A 24934-nucleotide genomic window follows, 5' to 3' on the forward strand; every position below is an offset into this window, starting at 1 on the left:
CTTCTCCCCTGCCTCTCCCTGCCTCTGCACCCTGGCTCGTGACCCCAGACCAAGGCTGTGTGCAGACTCACCAGCATCAGAAGTCAGTAGGCTGGGCAATGGCTCTGGAGGCACCACAGGGGCAGGGGTCTCTTTGCTGATGCGCATCTCTACCCTCCGAGGCCCCTGTTCCACCAGCTTTATCTCCACCCCAATGCCCAGTGTGGCAAACATCTCCTGGAAGCGAGTTACCGCCTGGCGGGCCTCAGTGAGCGCCTCAAAACGGATGCAGATGAAATGCTCATCTTCGCGGTATGTCTGCCAGTCCGCGGGCTCCTCTGGCTCTGCAGGGCCCTCGTCTGCACTCAGGAAGAGCTCCTCATCTGAAACTTCAGCCGGACTCTTGGTGCAGAAGAGCCGGTGCAGCCGCCGGGCAGCCCGGCGGAAGGTATCATCCAGCTCACCCCCAGAGGAGCTCTCGGCTTCACTCTCTGTCCCACTGACCACCACACAGGCACTGTGGACCACCTGGCCAAACTTGTTGCTCACCTGACAGGTGTAGCAGCCAGCATCAGCACGGCCCAGGCCAGTGATCAGCAGAGAGCAGGTGCCATCCCCAAGCTGGTCGATGTGATGGTGCCGCCCATCGGTCAGCTCCACACCATCCTTCAGCCAGCGGGCTCGCACATCTGCCTTGCTGGCCACGACACACTCCAGCCGCAGAGCATCCCCCACCTGTGCCTCGGTGTCCCCAAATGTGTGGGAGAACATGGGCCCTTCCTGCTGCTTCATCTCCTTCCGGACCTTGTAGCCCTTAAAGGCAGCCTGGATCTTCACAGCTGCCTTGTCCATTGAGGGATCACCCAGGTCTTTGGTGCTCAGGTCTCCCAGTGGTGGGCGCACAGCAGCCAGTGGCTCCTGCTGCTGCTGTGGCTTCACAGAGGGGGCTGCTGGGGCCCCAACCTGTGGGCACAGAGCCTGACGTCATGGTGAGATAGGGAATCTGAGGCCAGGAACAGGGCACAACAGGTGTCGAGCGCATGGCAGGGGCAGCTCCAGGTCTTGCTCCAGTATGCCCTTTTTCCTCCTACCAATTGGACCCACTCTAGCTTCAATTGACCTAGATGTCTGACAGCACCTTCCAAAAAGCAAGCCCACTTCCTGGAAATCACTTTACACAGTCACTCAGACCAGGATGAACAGGGTTGTGAAGAACACCATAAAGAGACCAGTTCCAACTTTTCAGGCAAAAGTTTTAACAGTCAGATGTGTATATGAATGGATGGATGCAGGGTGGATGGAGAGATACATCGATGAATGGATGGTTGAATGGGAGAACAGGTGTATGGATGGATGCATGGATGAGTGAGTGGGTGGGTGACTGGTGGATGAGTGAATGGTTAGACAGATGGTGGTATGGAAACAGGCTGACAGATAAACAGACAAACAGGTGAGCAAGTACAGGAATAGATCATGGACAAATGGTGGATGGATGGGTGAATGAGTAGGTGGATGGATGATAAACAGCAGATGGATGGAGTTGTATGGTTGTATAGGTGGGTAAACAGGCTGACAGATAAATGAATGAACAGGTGAACAGGTGCAGGAGTGGCAGATGGATAGTAGATGGATGGATGAATGGAATGGAATGGAAGGATGGTGGGTGGATGGTAGATGGATGAATAACAGGATGGTGAGTAGATACATGAATGGATAGTGGGTAGATGGATGCATGTCAGATAGGAGGATGGGTGAATAGATGAAAAGAAGGAAGGACGGAAGCATACATGGACAAATGGAAGGATGGTAGATGGATGATGAATGGATACAAGCATGGATGGAAGAATTACGGAAAGATGGCAGAATGGTGAATAGATGATAGATGGATGAGTATGTAGATGGCAGATGGGTGGATGGATGACTAGATGGAAGGAGGAATGTGTGCATGGATGGATAGATGGTGGATGGATAGATGGATAGATGCAAGAAAGGAAAGAAAGATGAACATATGAATACATGGCAGATGAGTAGATGAAAGGAAACAAAGATGGACACATAAATAAACGGGTGGATGAAAAGAATAAAGAATGAATGCATGAATGGATGAACGAATGAAAGGAAGAATGGATACATGGATGGATGGATAGAAGGAAGAATAGACAGATGCATGGATTGAAGGATGGATGGTGGACAGACAGAAGAGAATAAATGCATGCATTGATGGATGGATCATGTATGGATGGACAGAAGGATGGATGGATGGATGGTAGATGGATGATGCATAAACAGATGAAAGTAAGCAAAGACAGATGTATAAATGGATTGATTAGGTAGAAGGATGGAAGGATGGAAAAACGGTTGCCTGAAGAGATGGATGGCAGTTGGATGAATTAAAGGATGGGTGGATGCATGCATGGATGGATGCATAGATGGATGGATGGTGGATGGGTGGATGGGTGGATGGAAGGAAGGATGGATGGATGGATGCATAGATGGGTAGATGAGTGGTTTAGATGGATGGATGCATGAATGAATGGATGAATGGTGGATGGATGCATGCATGGATGGGTGGATGGCAGGTGGATGGATGCATGGATGGATGGATAGATGAATGGTGGACGGATGCATGGATGGATGGATAGATGAATGGTGGATGGATGGATGAACAATGGCTAGAAAGATGCATTCATGGATGGATGGATGAATGGTGGATGGATGGATGGATGCATGGATGGGTGGATGAATGGTGGATGGATGCATGAATGGATGGATAGATGAATGGTGTATGGATGAATGGATGGATAGAAAGATGCATGGATGGATACATGGAAGGAAGAAAGGAAAGATGGATGAATGGATGCATGGATAGATGGATGAATGGCAGATGAGTGGATGAATGGAAGAAAAGATGGATAGATGAGTAGATGCATAGATGGGTGGATGAATGGCAAATGGATGAATAGTGGATGGACGGATGGATGGATGGATAGATGATGAAGGTCTCAGACCTCTCCTTGCAGGCCAAGTTGGGGGGGCTCACCTTGCTGGCCAGTGGTGAGGTGCCTGGCCTCCCAGCCTTCTTGAGGTAGGTGACCAGGGAAGGGGTGCCTGCCCGGGACTCATCATCAGAGCTGGTGTGTGAGAGGTCAGCATCTCCAGTGCGGGCCAGCTCATCGGCCGTGGAGTAGCCTTCAGAGAGATCAGGTGCCACCTCCTCTGCCTCCTGTGGCAGGCGCTGCGAGCGGCCGTCTTCCTCTGGCAGCTCGCTAATGGAGTCCAGCGTGGGCTCACGGCTCATGCGACGTTTCCGAGCCAGGGCCTCCCACAGTAGGTGCAGGTCACCCTCCTGGGCTGCCTCGGGGGGCAAGCTGGGCTGAGGAGGGGCCTCATCCACAGAGGCTGGGCTCAGTGCCACTGAGGAAGGCAAAATACTAGTCAGTGGGCTAGTTCAGAGCCATCATCCCAGACCTCAGCTGCTTATCAGTATGCAGCTGGGCTGTGGTCTTGCTAGGCCTCTCTCCCCACCTGGCACTAGCTACTTCAGATGGCACAATCTTTGCAAGTCTCAGAGCCCCTGAGCCTCAGCTCCCCCACTTTGAGTGAGGCCTCAGTCTACCTCCCTGCATAGGGTATGTGATGACTGGAACAGGAAAGGACTCTGCAAAAGCAAATTGGGCTGATTTGAGCCCTTCTGGCCCTGCTTCTGGGATAGAGCGCCTAGACTCATGGGGGTGCTGGCTGCCATGCAGGGAGGATTAGGCTCAGAGTTCAGGGAACAGGCCTCAGAGTGTGGGAGGGATCAGAGTACCGGGGGTTTCAGGGGGTTCAGAGTACAGGGGATGTCTGTGTGCAGGGGCCCAGAAGCTTAAAGGGACCAGAATAGGAGAACCAAGGGCTGCACCACCCAGGACCTGCTCAGGGACAGGCAGGTTGGCCTACGCCATCAAGGCTCTGCAACATGGGGTTTGCCGCATCTCCCTATGGAGCCTCAGTCTCTCCCATGTGATGGGGTCCTCAAAAGGACCCTCAGCCCTTCCCTGAGAGAGCCTGTGAGAGGAAGGCCAAGCTGCACCCCCACACCAGAGCTCCCCACCCTGGAACCTGGAAGGACAGGGACAACGCACCCTGGAAGGTGGCAGCCGCAGGGCAGATGGAGCCCTGAGCCAGGCCACAGTGGTACTCGCCCTGGTCTTCTGCCGTGAAGCCCTTGATCACCAGCATCTGTTGCCGACCCTGGGAGACCACCTCGAACCGCCCACCAGGCTGGATGCGCTCCATTCCCTTGTGCCAGATGACCTCGCCAGCCTCAGCCACCACCTCAAGCTCCAGACAGACATCCTCACCAGCTGCCACCTGCCGGCTCTCAGGGGCTGAGGGCTGGGGAGGCACAGGCTTCGGTGGCTCTGCTGGGGAACAGCGTCCACGGACAGAGGACAGGCCCCATCAGCAAAGATGCACCCAGGGTGCAGGCCCCACTCCCGGGGACCCCTCCCTCCTCCAGCTTGTGGGGGCTGTGAACTCCCCAGACCCCAATGAAGCAACTCACCAAGCCGCACTGTCTGAGGCAGGTGAACCGGTTCCCCAGCACCCACAGGGCCCACAGCTGCCACACGGAAGCGGTAGGTCTCCCCGGGGGCCAGGCCATCCACTACACACTCGGGTCCAGGCACCAGCTCGTGGCACAGCCGCCACTGGCCTGTGGCCCCCTCCTTCACCTCCACGCGGTAGCCACAGAGACCACCGCCTCCATCACTCATGGGAGCTGCCCAAGACAGTGTCACAGTGTGGCTGCTGCGAGCCACCACCTCAGCATCCTCTGGGGGATCAGGGAGGCCTGGGGAAAAGGGGGACCGGTCAGGGGGGTGGCTCCCTGTCGGCACCAACAGTCCCTCTGGAAGTCACTGGGCTCTGATACTGGCTGCAGGTGCATGTCACATGGAGACTATATGTGCCCAGAGCCCACCCAGCATGGAGAGCCCCTGGCAGTCTCTGTACCTCCTGTCTCCCCAGAGCTGGGCTCAGATCTGCATTAGGAGTCCGGGGAGCTGAGGGGGAGATGGGGCAGGATGAAGGGACCTTGGCCTTAGGAATCCACAGGATGGTAGGCTCATGCATGGTTATGCCTGGCCAAGAGCAGCCTCCCAGACTCCCATGGTCAGGCCCATATCCGCAGGCAGTCAACCCCAGGCTCTGGAGTGGGCAGATGCTGCAGAACCCAGCCCAGGATGGTCACCCACGCACTCGCGAGCTCTGGAGGCGGGGCGCGCCCCAGACCCGACCTGCAGGGGAGGGAAAAGGGAGCTCGCCCACCACCCACCCAGCACGGTGAGCCGCGCAGAGGCCACGGCGTCGTGGCAAGCGAAGGTGACCTCCCCGGCGTGGTGGGGCTGGGCGCTGCGCAGCAGTAGGGCGTGGTGACTGCCGTCGGCGGTGACAGTCCAGTCGCTGTCATCCGGCTGCACTGCCGCGCCATTGATGTACCAGGACGCCTCTCCCACGGGCACCGCCTCGCTGAGCGTGCAGGTGAAGTGGGCCTGCGCGCCGGCCCGGACCGCCGCATTTTTCAGAGGCTCCAGGATCTCCAGGCGCCAGCCTGCGGATGTGCCCAAGGAAGGGTTGTGAGGGCAAGGGCCGGAGCAGGGAGGGCCTGGGCTTCATACCCTCGCTTCGTCCCACCTGCGTGGGTGGGAGGGGTCTGGGAGGCCGAAGCTCCCCACCTGCGGCCCCAGCAAGCCCCTCTCCAGAAGACAGCCCAGCCTCCCGCGAGAGACACCTCTCATCTGGCCCCCAGTCCTGCCTGCCTTCAACCCAGCCTCCTGTGGGTCCCAGAGACCAACAGGTCCCCCTCCTGGCTCCGGAGAGCCTCTGGTCTCAGCGCACGGCGCCCCACACCGTTCCACCCATCCTGGGCCTCGGCCCCGGGGGCTTCTACCCACTTGGAAGTGGGTGGCTCCCGGCCTCAGGTGGGAGGGGCCGGCCCCTGGCGAACCCTGCCCCTTGTGCCGCTCCCAGGGCCTCAGCCCCTCTGCAGCTCCGGCGGCCCAGCCTCCTGCGGGAGGGTCTCGGAGACTGACGTCCCCTCTGCAGCTGCAGCCCGCAGCCCCGCCCCCTCTGCCACCCGCCTACCGCGGTCTCTAGTGGGAAGGATCTGACCCCGTCCCGCACCGGCACAGCACAGTCACCTCGGACAGTGAGGAATGCGGACGTCACCATATCCCCAGCCAGGAAGGTCACCCGGCAGCTGTCTTGTGGCCGCAAGTTTTTGAGCAGCAGCAGGTGGCGCAGACCGTTCTCGAAGAAGACCACCTCGGCGTTCTCCGAGGTGCGCACGGGTTCGTCGTCCAGCAGCCAGGTGTGGGCGGCCACCTCGGGCTGGGACAGCTGGCACTCGAACAGCGCCTCGCCGCCCTCCAGCGCCTCCACGTTCTCCAGCCCCCGCACCACCGTGTTCTTGGCTGCGGGGAGAGGGAGGATCAGACCATGCCCACGCTTCCAGGGTCCCCACGTCCCTTGGGAGTGCCCTAAAAACTACAAAGAGCCAAACAAAATGCCCCCTCCCCAGAAGCTATGTGGAGGTGGGCACTCAGCATCCAGGGTGGAGCCACCCGTGCTTGCCTCTGTGGTCACCCAGCACCCCCCACCACCACCACTATGCCCTGCCCACTTTGGCACTGGGCTTCTGACCTCACAGGTGAGAAACCTCACAGGTGTTCACAAGACTAGAAACTCGCCAACCGCACAACCAGGCTCAAACACAGCCATGAGGCTCAGAGCCATGCTTTACCCGCCATGGCCCTGCTGCAGCTTCACGGTCTGGGAACATCCCCCTTTCTCTGCACCCCCAAACAGAGCTACCAGACCTGCTGCCTGGTCCCTGGGATGCCATGCTCAGACTCACAACAACCAGAGATCTCCTCCCTAATCCACTGCCTTCTGCTCTCCCCTCCCTTTCTCATTCTCTTGTGGGTTCACATGTAGGAGTCTCGAATTTGGCCACACATTCTTCATGGAAGCCACAAGTTCAGCAGCTGTGCATGCCATGCCTACCCACAGCTCAGCTCCTGGTGCAGCGAGCTTGCCACCTACGGGGCCTGTTCCCACCTGTCCGAGCCACCTGTGTCCCAGCGCCACCGGACACTGCCTGCCATTCCACTATCACTGCACAGCCCAAGCTGTGCCAAAGCTGCCCCGGGCCTAGGGCTGCTCACCAGGCGGCCTCACCTTGCACTTGCAGCAGGGCCACTACGCGGGTGCCCGCAGCCTCACAAGAATAGATGCCACTGTCACAGGGCAAGGCCGGCCTGAAGGTCAGCCTGGCCACGTTCCAGTCCTGCTCTATGATGACACGGTGCCCATCTGTGCGCACCTCCCGCTCGTCCATCTTCCACGTGGCCTGCACGGGCTGTGAATACTGGCAGAGGAGCTCGGCCGAGCCACCCTCCTCCACGGCCAAGTCCTGCATGGCACTGACCACCTCCACCACAGGATCTGTCGGCCAACATGCCGGACACATGTCAGCCTCCGGAGCTGAGCCACCACAGCCATCCCACCCTCTGCTATCAGCGTTAGAGGCTTCAGCGGCAGCAAGCGCAGAGCTGTGGCAGGCAATGGCAGAGCAGTGACCGCCTGGCACATGGCCCAGGGAAGGGGGCCCACCACGACAGCCCAGGGCTATCCGCTGCAGACACACCTCACCCCCACCCATGGGAGATAGCACTGTCAGGCTTGGTCTCTTTTCGGGGGAGCCCCTCCTGGTCCCCTTTGCCCCTACCTCCCTCTAGCCCTGGGCACATGGCCCCAACAGGGACACACACCCTCCAAAGTCCCCCTACCCCATGCCCTCTGGCCCTGGCTCAGGAGCCAGAGCCCCAGCCCAGCTCGCCCCTTCTGCAAGGACTCTGCCATCTCTCTTGGGGTCCCCGTCCCATCTCCACTGTCCAAATCCTACTCCACAAATGGCTGTTTGCCCCAGGACCCAGGTGAACCTTCCACATTTTCTTTGAGGGCGCACAGGGGGCAAAGGCACCATGTGAGTCACTGGGAGGGGGCTCCCATACGGCCAGCTCTTTCCCAGAAGGGCACAAACCCAGCCTGAGCCCACAGCGGAGGAAGCAGGTGACAGCAGGGATAGGCTCAGCAGGGGCTGCTCTTGCCTCCACAAGGGACTGGGTTTCATGGCTGGGCACGTGTGGCCAGCAGGGTGGTAGCCAGCAGGTTGGTGTCCAGCTACACCACTCCCTAAGCCCAGACTTCTCATCCACCCTCCATGCCCACCTATGCCACTGTAGGCAGACAGCATGCATAGAGTGGTGCCCACTCTGTGGCCCTGGGGGCCAATTCCTGATCCCAGGAGCCCGCAGGAAGCATACAAAAGTGCCAGCATGGCAGAGGTTCCCATCGGCCAATACCTTTGATCAACAACTTGGCCGTGGAGACCAGGGGCCCTGCGCGGAAGGTGACAGTGCCGGAGTCGGCCACCCCCAGGCCTGAGAGCATGAGGGAGTGAAAGATCCCATCTCGCACAGTGATGGCGCTCTGGGGGCCATCCTGTAGCAGGGTCCCATCCAGCCACCAGCGGGCCTCCGGCCCACCCGCGTGAGACACCTCACAGGAGAACGTGGCCACCTCCCCCGCGAAGACATCCACATTCTGCAAGCCACGTACCAGGCACGGCACTGCCTCTGCACAAGAAGGTAAGAAGGAGGGCGAGGCTGGGACACCCTGGAGTCCACAGGACTGGGCCACTTTAGGGTTCACTGGTGTGGGGGTGTGGCACAAGAATAGATTGTGTCTCTGCTCCTAAAGCCCTCAGAAGTTCCTGAGTGTTCATAATGTACTCCTTTGACTACATCTGAGTTTATGCTAATGAGGTCACTCAGGTAGGGGTCCTGGACAACATCAGAATGGGCCTCTAGAAAGGCCAAGTGTTCAGAGGGTTGGAATTTTCCCACCCTCCCACCTCTAGGAAGGGGAGAGGGGAACAGAGATTATGCTCTATAAAAGCTCTTAAATGAGATTTGATGAGTTCCCAGGTTGGTGAAGATATGCAAGTGCTGGGAGCATGGCACGCCCAGAGAGGACATGGAAGGTCTATGCCCACCCCCACCCCCATCCTTTGCCCTTTAAATCTTTTCCACATGGCTATTCCTGAGCTGTATCCTTTATAACAGCTGCTCAATACAAGTGTTTCTATGAATTCTGGGAGCTGTCTTAGCAAGTTAATCAAACTCAAGGAGGGGTAGTGGGAACCCCAATTCATAGCTGTTCAGTCAGAAGTGTGGGTGGCTTGGGACTTCCCACTGGCATCTGAAGTGGGGCAGTCTTGTGGGACTGAGCTCTTAATCTATGAAATCTGACTCTAACTCCACATAGAAAGTATCAGAATTGAATTGAAGTGTGGACAGCCAGTTGCTGTCTGCTAGAGAATCGCTTGGTGTATGGCCCCCACACATCTGGTCACAGAGTGTTCTGTGCTGTGAGAGTATAATAGGAGAAAAACAGTGTGTTGTTCTCTAGAATTGGTGTCAGAAGTGGGACTTGGCCAGGCACCATGGCTCATGTCTGTAATCCCAGCACTTTGGGAGGTCAAGGTGGGAGGACTGTTTGAGCCCAGGAGTTCAAGACCAGCCTGGGCAACATAGTGAGACCCTGTGGAGGCATGTGCCTGTAATCCCAGCTACTCGCAAAGCTGCGGTGGGAGGATCGCTTGAGCCCAGGGGGTGGAGGCTACACTGACCTATGTTCACATCACTGCATTCCAGCCTGGGCAGCAGGAGACCCTGTCCCCTCACCCCCACCAAAAGTGGGACTTGCTAGAATAGCCTTGGGGCTAGTAACTGGTACAGGGGCCACCCTCGGGTCTGCCAGAGCAGACATCACCCAGACCAGGAGGGTGACCTAGGGTTAGGGAATAGAAATCCACCCAGGCAAGTTGGCCCACCCTGATCACAGAGGGAGACACAGAGGCCACCCACAGTGAGCCTGTGGAGAGTGGCTCAGCCCCAGCTCATAGACCCGCACCCCCACGCACCCCTTCAGAACATGCCTGGTTTCACCCACAGGAGGCTGATGACAGGCACACATGCCCTTCTCAGAAGGCAGAATGGACAAGCTCCAAGCCCCATGGCTGGAGTTCTTTCTGGCCTTTGGTGACTTATCTGACCCAATGTGGGTTGGGAAGGAGAAGCCACAGGGCCTGCTACTGTGAGTGGATGGGAGTTCACCTCAGAAAGTGAGTTCCCTGTCCCTGGGGGTGTGGAAGCGGACGCTTCTCCCATCCCAAGAGGGCATTTTGTCCAGATGTCCTCCAAGGTCCCTTCAGCCCAGAATTCCAGGGCCCTTATGTTGAGTGGCAACTGCTCCCTGCCTGGTCACACAGCAGGGCCCAAACTCAAGGAGCTTCCCAGACATGTTTGTGGTCACTGCCTGCCCTGTGCCTTCCACACTCTCCTCCTCCCTCCCACCCACTTCTCAGATGGAAACTCAGGGTGGTCACGGCAGATAGGAGAACGTGCCCAGGCTACTGCTGCCCACAGAGTTGAACCCCACACCCCACAGGCAAGGGAGGAACACAGAACCAAAGGCTTATTCCACCACCTGCTGCCTGGGATCGGGCAACAGAGATGCCGCCCTCCATCCTTGCTTGCCCGAGAAACTTCCTGAGACCATCCTGTGAGCCTCCTCACAAAGAGAGAGAAACTGCAGTTGGCAAAGCCCAGACACTTCCATCCCATGGGGTGAGGAAGCGTGAGTAGGGAGAACTTACAGAGATACCAGCCACCCATCAGGACAACACCAGGCAAATCAGGCCCTGTGCCCGCCCAAGCAGGCCCTCCACTGGAAGCCTCTCCATGCACTTCCTCGTGTGCACCACTGACACCCCAGCACCAGCTCCCAATCTTCCCTTGACTGTCTTCCCCAAGTGCACATCTGACCACCTCCTCATCTTGCCCCACCAACTCTTCATTCTTGTCTCCAGCAAGTTCCCAAGCTCTTCCACCACAACACCTACCTGGGCCTGGGATGGGCACCCATTTACACACCTGTGCCAGGGCCCTCACCAAAAGGTCATAGCCAGGTGTCTGTACATGAGCCAGCTCACCCAGGCTGAGAATACCTCACCTAGAGAGGGGCCAAAGCACAGCCCAGCTCCATGCTGCTCCATACAGTTGCCCACTCTGATGAATACACCAGGCCCCTGCTATCCTGCCCCTGCTCAGGACACCTGGGAAACTTCCCATCTTCATCACTCAACTTGAGGGCACTAGCATCTGGAACCTTTCCCAAACCCACAGGCAACAGAACTGACTGCATCTGTCTCCTTTTAAGGACTTGGGAGTGGGAGGTGGCATCTAGGATGAAGGACACACTATCTTCATGTCCAACTCCTCCAACAGATTGGAGACCCCCTGAAGGCAGACTGCATCTGGTCCATCATGAGGTTCAGGACTTGGTTAAGGGTAGGAGCTTAGAGGGTATATTCTACGGTGAATGAATGGACAGCAAATGGATTGTGAATGTATGATGGATGGTGGATAGGTGGTGGATGAATGAAAAGATAGGTGAATAGTGGATGAGTGAGTGATGAATACATGAGTGGATGGGGGAAGGGTAGATGATGGTAGATGGATGGATGGGTGGATGGTAGATGAATGGAAGGATGGGTGAATGGACAGTGGATGGATAGATGGATAGTAAATGGATGGATAGCGGATGGATCAGTGGGTGGGTGGATGGATGGTGGGTGTGTGAATGGATAATGAATAGATGAGTGGATGATGTATAAATGATGTATGGATGGTGAATGTGTGAATGGGCCGATGGATGGATATATGGATGAACAGCGGGATGGATAGATGAATAGTAAATGGATGGATGGTGGATGAGTGGATGGTGAATGGATGGATGGTGGATGGTGAATGGATGGATGGTAGCTGTATGGATGATAAATGGATGAATGGATGGATTATGAATGGATTGATGGACAGACGATAGAAGGATGGATGATAGATGAATGGACAGATGATGGATGGATGGATGGATGGATGGATGGTGGATAGCAGATGGGTGGAAGGTGGATAGGTAAATGGATAAATGGATGAATGAATAGATGGATGATGAGTACACAGATGGGACCCGTTTGAGACCTAAAGGTAGAACAGTAGGGGAAGAGCACTCAAGAACTAGCACTCAGGGATGACCAGCTCTGGGGGCAAGGTATGAGCCAAGCTGAAGGTTCCTAAAACCTTGTTTGCATGGTTGCCCAAATCCATATACTTGTCATAGGCATGCTTTTGCATCTGCACCTTTGAGCCTGTCTAGGCATGCAGATGTGTATAAACATGGATGCATTGGCATGTGCGTGCATCCATATCATAGGAGTAGGCGTTTGGAGGGTGGAAGTCAGGAAGGTCCTGCCTCCACCTTAGGGCCCAAGCCTATGGCAGCTGGGCCCCCCATCTCCCTCCCGCAGGTGGCATTAATCCTGGACAGGGACCCCACACACACCCTGGAATTTCTCAAGACTACCTCTACCAGCCTACCCCCCAGTGACCTCTCTGGTCCATGGCTTCAGTGGCCAGGGGTTGGAAAATTGCCAGCCCCAAGACAAGATCACTGTTGGAAGTCTTGGGTTTCTGCCCCCCGCCCGCTGACAGCTGCCACTGGGTAGGTTGTGCTGGTGCCCAGGAAACTGGGCATCTGCAGGCAGAGCGACCAGTGTGGAAAGGGGCTGCCCACCTGTGACTTTCAGCTGGGCCTCAGAGCTACACGTGCCCACGTGGAAACTGATAGTTCCAGCATCCTCAAGGGTCACCTAGGAAGCAGGGAGAGACATGCTTGGCCCTGGGAGCCCCCATCCCGACCAGAAGGAGCCCAGTCAGCTTGCCAGACCTCAATGACAGGAGCTCATCACCTCCCCAGCACAACCCCCTGGTGGAAGGCCTTCCTGAATGGAGTTGGAAGCATCCCCGTCCTGGTACACTCAGGTCCCAGAGGCCTCACCTTGTGCAGGGTGAGCAGGTGGAGTGTGCCCTGCTCCACAGTGATGTCATTCATCTCGTTGGCCTGCAGGGGCACCCCTCCTAAAGCCCAGCGGGCCTCCTGGCCTGAAGCTCTGGATAGCCGGCACTGGAAGCTGGCATCCTGGCCCTCACTGAGCTGCACGTCCTGCAGGGGCTCCAGGATGGTCACCTCAGGAGCTGGACACAGGGGAGGCATGGGTGTCAGCCTCAGCATCTGAGGTGCCCCCTCAATCAACACAGTCTCATCGTCCCGGGAGTCTATCCCTGGGTATCCTCCCCTAGTGCACAAAGACATGCACATGGGGGCCTGTTCTCAGCTCCCCATTCCAGTTGCAGGCAGAGTCTGCTCTAATGGACAGTGGATGGGTGAATGGATCAATGGAAGAATGAATGGATGGATAATGGGTGGATGGATGGATGGCTGATCAGTGGATAAATAGATGGATTGTGGATGGATCGATGGATAATGGATGGATGATGGATGGATGGATAGTGAATGGGTGGATGGATGGGTGAATGGATAAACAGATGAATGAAAGGATGGATGACAGGTGGGTAAATGGGACTAGTGTGAGAACTAGAGGAGATGGTGCAGATGACCGAGGGCTGGGAGTGGGCTATGGCTTGAAGTGGCCCCCCTGCAAGGGCCAAGACCCAAACTCCAACACTGTGTCAGCCTACTGGAAGCCCACGACAACCTGCCCCACCAGCCTGGCTCAGCCCATTCTCCCCTGACATCCTAGGGCCGCCCTGAAATGCCAGCTCACAGGTCCACCTCCCTGCCAGGCCCCCAGCCTCCAAAGGCAGGAACCTTTGCCGTATGTCTCCGTACCCAGCAGGGCCCAGACATTCTCACCCCATGCAGTCACTGGTGGGGCCCGCCTGTGGCTACCTCTGACGGTGAGCTGGGCAGAGGAAGCACGGTTTCCCAAATGGAAGGAGACAGTGCCAGCGTCCTCGGGCGTCACGCCCTTCAGCCGCAGGGTGTGGATGCGGCCATCCCGCACAGCCACCTCTGTCACCTCATTGCTTTGCAGTGGCAGGCCCTGTAGGCACCACTGCACGCCTGTGGCTCCAGCCCTGGACACCTCACAGCTGAACTCAACATCCTCATCGGCCGTCACCTCCGCATCAACCAGCCCCCGTACAATGGTCACCTCAGGCTCTGAGGGGTGGGGCGAGATGGTTCCCTTTACCAGCCAAGTAAAAGAACCCAGGCCAAGCTCCCATGCCCCCTCCTCCAGGAAGCCTTCCTGGGCACTCTCACACTCTTCTGCCATGGCCCATCTGTCCCACATGGCTTTTGTCCCCTGATGTGCTCACAAGCACAGATCCCGCCATGACACTGAGCTCTTTGGGGACAGAAACTGGGCTGGAGGTGTGGGCCAAGAGGGCAGTTGTGTCTCAGGAATGGGAAGGGGTCGTGGGACACTCGACTGCCTGTCTACTCCCACACTGCAGCCAGCTCCTCCCTGGCTAGCACAGCAGGGAGGCAAGGCTTGCAGAAGAAACAGGTGGGGGCTCAGCAGGGCACCCACACACCGGCCTCAGGGGTGGGCTTGAGGGGCTGCAGCCTGTTTCCTTGCTGCCCAGGTTCTCTCAGAGAGCCCTGACAGGTACACCGGGAGGTGCAGGGGTGAGGAGGAAGACAGCATGAGAGCAGGGGACTCAGGTGCACCCAGAAGGCAACCATAAGGGAGTGGGATGGCAGGCTCACCCTCTCCTCTGGGAGGCCCCACCACTCACCTGTGACCCTGAGGGAGGCAGCGGTTTTCTGGCCGCCTGTCACACAGGCATACTCGCCCGTGTCCTTGGCCTCCAGTTGGTGGATCAGCAGCTCCCGCGTGGCCCCCTGGCTCCGCATCTCGTACTTGGGGCCTGCATGCAGCTCCACGCCCTCCTTGAGCCATTGCACCACGGCCCCCGACTCTGCATCACTCAGCTGACAGCACAGCCGGGCTATGTCACCTGTCTCCTGCTCCAGACTCTGAAGCCGGGTCTTGAACTTGGGCCTGGGGACTGGGGAGTATGCAGGAAGGGATGCTTAGTGCCCCTTGCCACTGACCAAGAGTGAGGGGCTGTGGGAGGCAGGGGCTGGTGAGCAGCTCACCACGGACAGAGAGGCTGGCCATGCTCTGCGTGTGGCCCGTGTCGCACGTGTAGTCACCCGCATCCTCCTGCTCCACTCCGCGTACCAGCAGCTCTGCAGCTGCACCATCCTGCACCATCTGGTACTTGGCACAAGGGAAGAGCTGTAGGGAGCCCTTGCGCCACTCCACGCTCGCACCCGCCCGGCTCAGCTCGCAGCGTAAGTGTGCAGTGCCTCCCTCATCCACCTCCTGGGGCTGCAGCTCTTGGAGGAACCGCACAGGCGCAGCTGCAGGGGAGGGAGCAGGGCATGAGGGCAGGTCCCTGAGGAGCTATAAGGGGGAACTAACAGGTGTAATGCAGGGCAGAGTGGGGAGGGGGAACCGCATCAGAGCAGCTACGAGGAAGGAGGCAGGGCCTCAAGGCAGGTAGGACTCCCACCCTGTGGAGCCGTCTCAATTGGGAGCCCCAGGTGGGAAGGCAGCCCCGAGGGTCTGCCCAAAGCACAGGAACTGCGCTATATCCTGGGCCACGCTAGCCTGGGAGCCCACCTGTGACAGTGAGGGTGGCACTGGTGGCCTGGGAGCCACAGGTGCAAGTGTATTCGCCAGTGTCTTCACGTTGTAGGTCCCGTAACACCAGCTCCGCGGTGCAGCCCTGAAGCCGTGGCTCCCGGCGCCCATTGGCCTGCAGCTGCAGGCCACCCTTGCTCCAGACCACTGTAGCAGTGGGCTCAGACAGCTCACACTGCAGGGTGGCCGTGGAGCCCTCCTCCGCCTGCAGACTCTGCAGCGGCTCCCGGAACACTGGCTGTGGGGCTGCAGGGGGCAGGGGGCAGGGTCAGCTCCAGATCTATACCAGGCATCGCTCTCCAGGCCAGCAGATGAGGGCCTGGGCTCCTCCCAGCTCCCTGGCCTGGCTCCACAGGCAGTGCTGCCTCAGATGGTACTGGGGACCACCAGTCTGTGATTCAGGAGTGAGGAGGCAGTGTGGTGGGAAAGCACGGAGGGGCTACATCTACCCAGGGCTTAGGAGGCTGTCCTCTCACCCAGGGCCCCCCCACCCAGCCCCCAAAGGGCCACACACCCCAGAGCCCAGGGCAGGGATGTGTACTTCAGAACCCAGGGTGAGGCCCTGTACCCAAGACCTGAGAGCAGAGCTGAGTCCCCCAGATCCCAGGGCGAGGCCAGGGCCCAGGGCTATAGGTTCCACCTCCCTTCTGTGGGCACCCAAATCCCAGGGCAGGGATGTGTATTCAGACTCCAGAGTGGGGCCGTGTCTTCCAGACCCCAGGACAGGGCCGTGTCCCCCAGACTCCAGGGCAGGGACCAGGTTCCCTTAGACCCTCAAGTGCCATGGGGGCTGTTTGCCCTACAAGGCTACACTGAGAACCAGGGCCAGCCTGCAGGGCCCAGGGCTCTAGGTCCTGCCTCCCTTTCCTGGGTGCCAGAGGCCTCCCTCCGAGAAGGACATGAGACCCTGTGGCTAAAAGACTCCAGGTCTCAAATGAAGGATGGCAGAAAGTTGGATTGATTAGGTGGTGATGGGAGGCAGTGGGAGGGAAACAAGGTGGGAATTCCTTCCCTACAACCATGACTGGTACACAAGGTCACATGGCTGAAGCTCAGTACAGACACCAGGGCACAGGATAACGCTGGAACCCATGAGCAGAGGGGACAGAGGAAACAGCAGGAGGAAGAGGAAAGGAGCATCCACAAGGAGAAGGTGTGCGGTGCCTGCAACTGCACACAGAGGAAGGACACACACCCACATCAGTCCATGTGGCCACGTGTGGTCATTACCCTTGACAGTGAGAGTGGCCGACGTCTTCTCCTGACCACATACACATGAGTACTCCCCAGTGTCTGCCACGGACAGGCCATGAATCTGCAGCTCACATCTGGTCCCATCCTGCCTCAGGTTGTATCTGTCCCCATCTCTGAGGGTTTCAGGTCCCTTCCTCCACTCAACAGGGGCCACCTTGCTCAGCTCACACTGCAACATAGCCGTGGCCCCTTCTGTGGCCTCTTCATTCCTCAGACCCTTTGTGAACTTGGCGGGCAGGGCTGGGGAGGTCAGAAGATATGGACACAATCATGCCTCTGAGCCCACAGAAGAGACAGGACATGGATGACACAGAAAAGACACAGAACCCAAATGGACATGAGCCACATTGGGATGTGCTGAGCACAGGCTGTGCACTGTGGCTTCCCTCAGTCCAGGCTGTACAGCACATGACCATGGCCCCCTCTGTGGCCTCCTCACACCTCGGTCTTTATATGAATCTGGCACATATAGAGCTGAAGAGGGCCAGACACACATGGAAATCAGATCATCTGGAGCACTTCAGTAGACAGAATATGAGGGAATGGAGGACAAGACATAGAGCCCAACAGGGCAATGTGACTGAGCCCATGCTGATACACAGGTGGGAGCTGGCTAGCTGCTTTCTCCTGGTTTCTGCAACAGTCCGGGAGGCTGGAAGGGATTCTGGGGAATTATGGGAACAGGATGACATGGACACAGGGAGACAACATGGAATGAGTGGAGACGGATGGCATGAAATCAATACTGGCACACCAGAACATGGCTTTGCTTGGCCACATGTGATCTTTACCCCTGATCGTGAGTGTGGCTGAGGTCCTCTCCTGCCCACACATGCACGAGTACTCCCCGGCATCTGCCACAGACAGGCCACGAATCTGCAGCTCACACCTGGTCCCATCCTGCCTCAGGCTGTGTCTGTCCCCATCTCGGAGGGTTTCAGGTCCCTTCCTCCACTCCACAGGGGCCACCTTGCTCAGTTCACAGTGCAGTGTGGCTGTGGCCCCTTCTCTGGCCTCCTGGTTTGTCATGTTGTCTATGAATCTGGCTGGCAGGGCTGGGAAGGACCAAGCAGTCACTGAGATCATCAGACTGTCTGGACAACTCTGTGGACAGGACACAGACACACACGAGGAGCCACACAAACCACCAAAGGACCATGGCAGAATAAGCAAATGAATGTACAGAAGGCGAGAAAGCACATGGCCCAAGAGGAACAGAGAACACGCAGGGATGGGGATGAACAGGAGGACATCTCCTGATGAGGAGAAGCAGAGGCAGGAGATGCCCAGAGGACCCCAGTTAGAGGACACACAACCTCAGGGTTCCCACAGGGGTGCCACATTTGGAAGTAGAAGGTGGTGACACAGAGACACATAGATTCCAAGCCACAAGTCCATGTGACCACACAGGATCTTTACCCCTGACAGTGAGTGTAGCTGAGGTTCTCTCCTGCCCGCACACACACAAATACTCTCCAGTGTCCTCCACAGCCAGGCCACGAATCTGCAGCTCACACCTCGTCCCGTCCTGCCTCAGGCTATATCTGTCCCCATCTCTGAGGGTCTCAGACCCCTTCCGCCACTCCACGGGGGCCGCCTTGCTCAGCTCACACTGCAGCACAGCTGTGGCCCCTTCTGTGGCCTCGTGATTTCTCACATCTTCTATGAATCTGGCCGGCAGGGCTGGAAAGGACCAAGCAGACACTGAGATCATCAGACTAACTGGACAACTCTGTGGACAGAACACAGACACACACGAGGAGGCACACAAACCACCACAGGACCATGGCAGAATAAGCAAATGAATATACAGATGGTGAGAAAGCACACGGCCCAGGAGGAACAGAGAACACAGTCCCCATCTCTGAGGGTCTCAGGTCCCTTCTTCCACTCCACAGGGACACCTTGCTTAGTTCACACTGCAATGTGGCTGTGGCCCCTTCTGAGGCCTCCTTGGTCTTCAGATCTTGAGTGAATTGGGTAGGCAGAGGTAGGAAGGGTCACATGGACAGAAGCCATCAAGCCCTCTGGAGGATCTGAGGGACACACCTGAACATCCAGGAAGAAAACAGAAGCAGGAAGGCTGGAGGGACTTGGGATGAGGCGGACCAAAGTGCATTTGACAGTGAGGACTTCCTGCATTCTGCCTGTGAGGTGCAGATTGGGTGGGAGATGGGCTCCATCCTGGATCTCTTCTCAGAGGGCATCTTATCCTACCTGTGAACTTTCATTATGGGGAAGCAAGACAGGCTCCTCCAACTTGCAACCCACATATGCAATAATGTGATGGACATCTCTCTATGATGACACAGCAGACACCTTCAGGTCCCAACATCCACTGCCCCATTGTCATCCCTCACACAAGAGATAGCCTGACCAGACAGGGCTTCCATCCAGCAGTGCCCATGCCTAGATATACCTGGTGCACCGTACAACATCCCAGCCCACACAAGGCCCTGCTACCTCCATCCAACATACTCCTAGACTGACCCTACTGAATCCACATTCCCACATATTACCCTGACTCATATCACCTAGATCATGACAGACACCAAATGTGGCCTTGAACCACACCTCTGAACCTCCAATCTACCATTCTCTCTTGCCTCCTGACTCCAGGCAGGGGGCTCACGAGTTAGCAGAGCAGGGCCTAACCCGATTACATAGCCATAGACTGCTACGGGTTGTGTTTCTACAGAAGTCAAATGTTGAAGTCCTAACTTCCACTATTTCAGAATATGACTGTTTTTGAGATAGGGCCTTTAAAGAGGTGATTAATGCTAAATGGGATCACAAGGGTGGTATCTAATCCAATATAAATGCTGTCCTTATAAGAAAAGGAGATTAGGACACAAACAGAGAAGGACCAGTGAAGACACAGAGAAAATGGCTGTCTACAAGCAAAGGAGAGAGGCCTCAGAAGGAGCCAACCGTACTGACACCTGGATCTCAACCATCTAGCCTCCAGAATGGTGAGGAAATAGATTTCTGTTATTTATACCACCCAGTCTATGACATTTTCTTTATGGCAACCCAAGCAAACAAATTCAGACTTTGGTACCAGGAGTGGGGTGCCAAAGGAACAAATACCTATAAATGTGGATGTGGCTTTAGAACTCGGTAATGGGAGGTAGCTGAAAGATATTTCAGGTGCATGCCAAAAAACAGTGTTTGCAGGCAGCAATTGTCGATGAAAACATGGGTGTTAAAAGTGATTCTGGTCAAGCCTCAAATGACAACGGGGGACATATTATTAAAAACTGGAGAAAGACAATCACTGTTATAAAGTAGCCAAAAACCTGGTCAAATTTTATTCTAGTGTTTTGTGGAGGGTAGGACTTGCAAACAACAAAATTGGATATATTTACCTGAGGAAGTTTCTAACCAAAGAATTGAAACCATAGCCTGATTTCTCTCTAATATGAAAATGTGAGAGGAGAGAGATAAATTCAAAAAGGATTTGTTAAGCAAAAAGGAACCAGAGCTTGAAGATACAGAAAAATTTTCAGGCTATACATACTGCAAAAAAAAATGAGAAAGCATTATTCTGGGGAGAATATCCACACTGGACAACCATTTGCTAAACAGATCAGGTGTGTGGTTTATGGATCCATTCAGCCCTCTCAGCAGAAGCCAGTAATAAAAATAAGATTATCAAGGAAAGATCTGTGGAGAATTCTTTTGTCTGGTGGCTTTGACCCACATGAATCACATGGGACAAAGTTTTTGAGACCTTTATACCAGAGGAAATGCTGCTAGCTTGAACTGATTCGAACAGAGATGGGACAAAATGAAGGAAGGATGTCAGACTTCTGAGAATCCACAGGATGGGCCAATAGAGCTACATGGATATAAACAAGATATTCTGTAAGAAAAAGGAATAATGACCCAAAAGTTGGTTCAGGAGTTGACAGGAATGGCATTATAACCAGAGGGTAGAGGGCACAGGCCTGGAAGTAAGGCTGTCTCCTCCTCAGTTACAGAGAGCCAGACACCTCCACTCAGGGCTGAGGGGGTAGAGTTGCAACCCTGTTGGGTCGAGAGGACTAGGTATTAATCCAAAGCCTTAAAACCTAATGATATTTGTCCTGCTAGGGTTACACCTTACTTGGGACCCGTGACTCATTCCTCCTTTCCAGTTTCTCCCTGATTCAGAATGTCCATCCTATGCCTGTCCCACCATTGTGACTTCAAAACAAATAACTTGTCTGATTTCACAGCCTCACAGATGAAGAAAAATTTTGCCTCTGTATAAGTCACACTTTATCTCCCTCACAGTTGACTCAGATGATATTTAGAGGTGATTTGGACTAGTTGATATTGAAATGGGCTAAGATTTGGGACTGTTAGGAAGAAGCAAACATATTTTGCACGTGAGAAGGCCATGAATTTTGAGAATCCAGATGGTGGAGTGTTATGGTCTGAATTGTGCCTCAGAAAAAATGCATATGTTGAAGTCCTAACCCCCAGTACACGTCAGAATATCACTGTATTTAAAGACAATCATTGAAAGGTAAAATGAGGTTGTTAGGGTGGTTCCAAATCCAGTATGACTGGTGCTCTTATAAAAAGAGGTTAGGACACACATATGCACACAGAGGGACATCCATGTGAAGACATGGGGAGAAGACAGCTGTCTACAAGAAGAGAGGAGCTGACATCTTGATCTTGAGATTTCAGCCCCATACTTCTGAGAAAATAAATCTGTGTTATTTGAGCCACCCTGTCTGCAGTGCTTTGTTACGTTAGCCTGAGCAGATGAAGACAATACTCCTTTAGAAGCTTGGAATGACCACAAGGATCAATCAGAACACTCACCAGCCTGAAGAGGGGCCTGGCCTGAGCCATCGCTATGTCTGTCAAAGGACATACATTTCCTGACCTCCATGCCTGAGGCTCAAGAGCTGGTGGACATCCACAGGCCTTTGCAAGATGGCAGGGGCCCCAGACAGCTCTCCTGGACCCTGACACCTGCCTGCTGCTCTCCCTTCCTGACACCTGGGGACCCTGCACTATTCACCCTTGGGGTCTGTATGCCCAGGCCCTAGATTAGGCCATCCAAGTGGGTCCTCAGCATGCATTTGTGAGACGGACCACACAGATGAGTGACTGAATAAAATGTCAACGACATTGAGAGACATTGGGAGAGCACAAAACATGTGGGTTAAGTGGGGGAAGACAGAAGTCACTCAGGTGGTCACATGTGGTCTTTACCCCTGACAGTGAGCGTGGCCGAGGTCCTCTCCTGCTCACATATGCACGAGTATTCTCCAGCATCTGCTATGACCAGGCCACGAATCTGCAGCTCACAACTGGTCCCATCCTGCTTCAGGCTGTACCTGTCCCCATCTTTGAGGGTGCTGGGCCCCTTTCTCCACTCCACGGGGGCCGCCTTTCTCAGCTTACATTGCAGTGTGACTGTAGCCCCTTCTGTGGCCTTCTGGTTTCTCATATCCTCTATGAATCTGGCAGGCAGGGCTGAGAAGGACCAAACAGTCACTGATATCATCAGACTGTCTGGAGGATTTTTCGGACAGAACATGGACACCAATAAGGAGCCACACAAACCACCAAAGGACCATAGCAAGATGAGCAATATATAAACAATGAGAAGGCAAATGGCCCAGGAGGCACAGAGAACACACAGGGACATGCATGAGCAGGAGGACATCTACTGATGAGAAGGGGAGGCAGGAGATACCTAGAGGGCCCCAGTTAGAGGACAGACAATCACAGGGTTTCCACAGGAGATGTGTCACATTTGGAGGCAGAAGGTGGTGACACAGAGAGGTGTATACACCAAGCCACAAGCCCACATGGCCACATAGGTTCTTTACCCCTGACAGTGAGTGTAGCTGAGGTCCTCTCCTGCCCACACACACATGAGTACACCCCGTTATCTGCCATAGCCAGGCCATGAATCTGCAGCTCACACACAGCCCCGTCTTGTCTCAGGCTGTATTTGTCCCCATCTCTGAGAGCCTCAAGGCCTTTCCTCCACTCCACAGGGGCTGCCTTGCTCAGCTCACATTGCAGTGTGGCTGTGGCCCCTTCCATGGCCTCTTCATTCCTCAGACCCTCTGTGAACCTGGCAGGCAGGGCTGGTGGAGGGATCAGAAAGACATGGACACAATTACACTGAGCACATGAAAAAGACAGGACATGGATGGCACAGAGAAGACACAAAGCCCAACTGGACACAGACCACATGCAGGGTATGCCAAGCACAGGCTGTAGATTCCCTCTGTTCAGCCTGGTAACATCACGAAGTAACCACGAAGGAGCCCCTTCGTGGGCTCCTCAGGCCTCAGAGATAACGTGAATCTGCCATGCAGGGCCAGAGAGGGTCAGAAAACACAGAGAACATTAAATTCCTTGGAAAGCGCTGGTAGATAGGACATGACAAGATGAAAGACAAGACACAATCCAATAGAACAGGGCCCACAGTATCACAGGAGAGGGAATCTGGATGTAGATGAGAGTTTCTTCTGGTTCTTTCAGCAGCCCAGGAAGCTGGAAGGGATAGTGTGGCATGACGTGAAGAGTGTGGCAGTCTGGGGGAGACCACGCAATGAGCAGAGATTGATGGCAAGAAGTGAACAACTGGACACCAGAACGCAGATCTGGACAGATGGACTTTACCCCTGACGGTGAGTGTGGCCGAGGTCCTCTCTTGTCCACACATGCATGAGTATTCCCCAGCATCCGCCACAGACAGGTCATGGATCTGCAGCTCACACCTCGTCCCATCCTGCTTCAGGCTGTATCTGCCCCCATCTCTGAGGGTCTCAGGACCCTTCTTCCATTCCACAGGGGCCACCTTGCTCAGCTCACACTGCAGTGTAGCTGTGGCCCCTTCTGAGGCCTCCTTGGTCTTCAGATCTTGAGTGAATCGTGCAGGCAGGGCTAGGAAGGGTCACATGGACAGAAGCCATCAAACCCTCTGGAGGATCTGAGGGATGCAACCTGATTATCTAGGAAGGAAACAGAAGCAGATCTCGAAGACATGGGATAAGGCAGACCAAAGACCATGTGAGACTGAGGTCTTCCTGTGTTCTGCCTATGAGGTGCAGATTGGCTGAGAGATGGGCTCCATCCTGGATCTCTTCTCAAAGGGCATCTTGTCCTACCCATGTCCTATCATTACTAGGAAGCAAGACAGGCTCCTGCAACTTCCACATATGCAATAATGTGATACATCTCTCTCTTCTCTCTCTTTCTCCAGCCTCACAGGAGGCACCTCCTTGTCCTGACACCTGCTTCCCCATTCTCATACAGGAGATACCCATCCCAGGCAGGGCTTCCATCCAGCACTGTTCATGCATGGGCATACCTCGGCTCACTGCCAACCATCCCAGCCCACACAAGGACCTGCTGTCTCCACCTCACTGCTCCTGTCCTGACTTTACTGGATACACATTGCCTTGGCTCAATCACCAAAACCCCCAACAGACTCCAGATGCGGCTTCTACACCACACCTCTGACCCTTCAACCTGCTGTCCTCTCTTCCCTCCTGACTCTAAGCAAAGTGAGAGCTCACAAGGTACAATGGAGCAAGCCCCACCCTGGTTACCCCGTTATGGTCTGATTGTGTCCCCCCAAATTCATACATTCAAACCTAACCTCTAGAACCTCAGAGCATGACTGTATTAAAGATAGGGCCTTTAAAGTGGTAACTAAGGTTAAATGAGGTTGTCAGGGTGTGCCCAACTCCAATATGACTGGTGTCCTTATAAAAAGCAGATATTAGGACACAGAGACACACTGACGAGTGACCACGTGAAAAAACAGAAGACTGCATCAACAAGCCAAGGAGAGAAGCCTCAGAGGAAGTCAACCTAATAACACTTCACCTCAGACATCTAGTCAGAAAACTAACACAAATATTGGTATCAGGAGTAGGGTGCCATTGTAACAATTATCTAAAAATGTGGAAGTGGCTTTGGAACTGGGTAATGGGTGGAGGCTGGATGATATTTGAAGTGCATGTTGGAAAAAACCTAGATTGCTGTGAACAA

General features: G+C 55.2%; 1 protein-coding gene across 43 annotated transcripts in view; it reads right to left on the bottom strand.

Annotated features, from left to right (window-relative positions):
- Window positions 1-24934, bottom strand: part of OBSCN (obscurin, cytoskeletal calmodulin and titin-interacting RhoGEF) — a 170381-nt gene that overhangs the window by 56670 nt on the left and 88777 nt on the right. For 21 of the 43 annotated variants that reach the window (XR_010149907.1, XR_010149905.1, XM_016940307.4 and 18 more), the window contains 20 exons: window positions 23558-23821; window positions 22753-23016; window positions 22130-22393; window positions 18335-18598; window positions 17707-17970; window positions 16892-17155; window positions 15641-15907; window positions 15112-15378; window positions 14748-15020; window positions 13858-14166; window positions 12982-13178; window positions 12718-12793; window positions 8388-8660; window positions 7201-7467; window positions 6162-6434; window positions 5297-5572; window positions 4526-4813; window positions 4104-4385; window positions 3020-3393; window positions 72-942 (listed from right to left, as the gene is read on the bottom strand). Coding sequence is in view for 41 of the 43 variants with exons in the window: in XM_016940307.4 (XP_016795796.2) it covers window positions 72-942; window positions 3020-3393; window positions 4104-4385; window positions 4526-4813; window positions 5297-5572; window positions 6162-6434; window positions 7201-7467; window positions 8388-8660; window positions 12718-12793; window positions 12982-13178; window positions 13858-14166; window positions 14748-15020; window positions 15112-15378; window positions 15641-15907; window positions 16892-17155; window positions 17707-17970; window positions 18335-18598; window positions 22130-22393; window positions 22753-23016; window positions 23558-23821 (5877 nt within the window). In the remaining 2 variants the exon portion in view is untranslated. The remainder of the gene's footprint in view (window positions 1-71; window positions 943-3019; window positions 3394-4103; window positions 4386-4525; window positions 4814-5296; window positions 5573-6161; window positions 6435-7200; window positions 7468-8387; window positions 8661-12717; window positions 12794-12981; window positions 13179-13857; window positions 14167-14747; window positions 15021-15111; window positions 15379-15640; window positions 15908-16891; window positions 17156-17706; window positions 17971-18334; window positions 18599-22129; window positions 22394-22752; window positions 23017-23557; window positions 23822-24934) is intronic. The other 22 variants (XM_016940366.4, XM_016940355.4, XM_016940343.4 and 19 more) reach the window with 13 other exon arrangements.

Source organism: Pan troglodytes, chromosome 1, assembly GCF_028858775.2.
Source record: "Pan troglodytes isolate AG18354 chromosome 1, NHGRI_mPanTro3-v2.0_pri, whole genome shotgun sequence".
NCBI classification, from domain to species: domain Eukaryota; kingdom Metazoa; phylum Chordata; class Mammalia; order Primates; family Hominidae; genus Pan; species Pan troglodytes.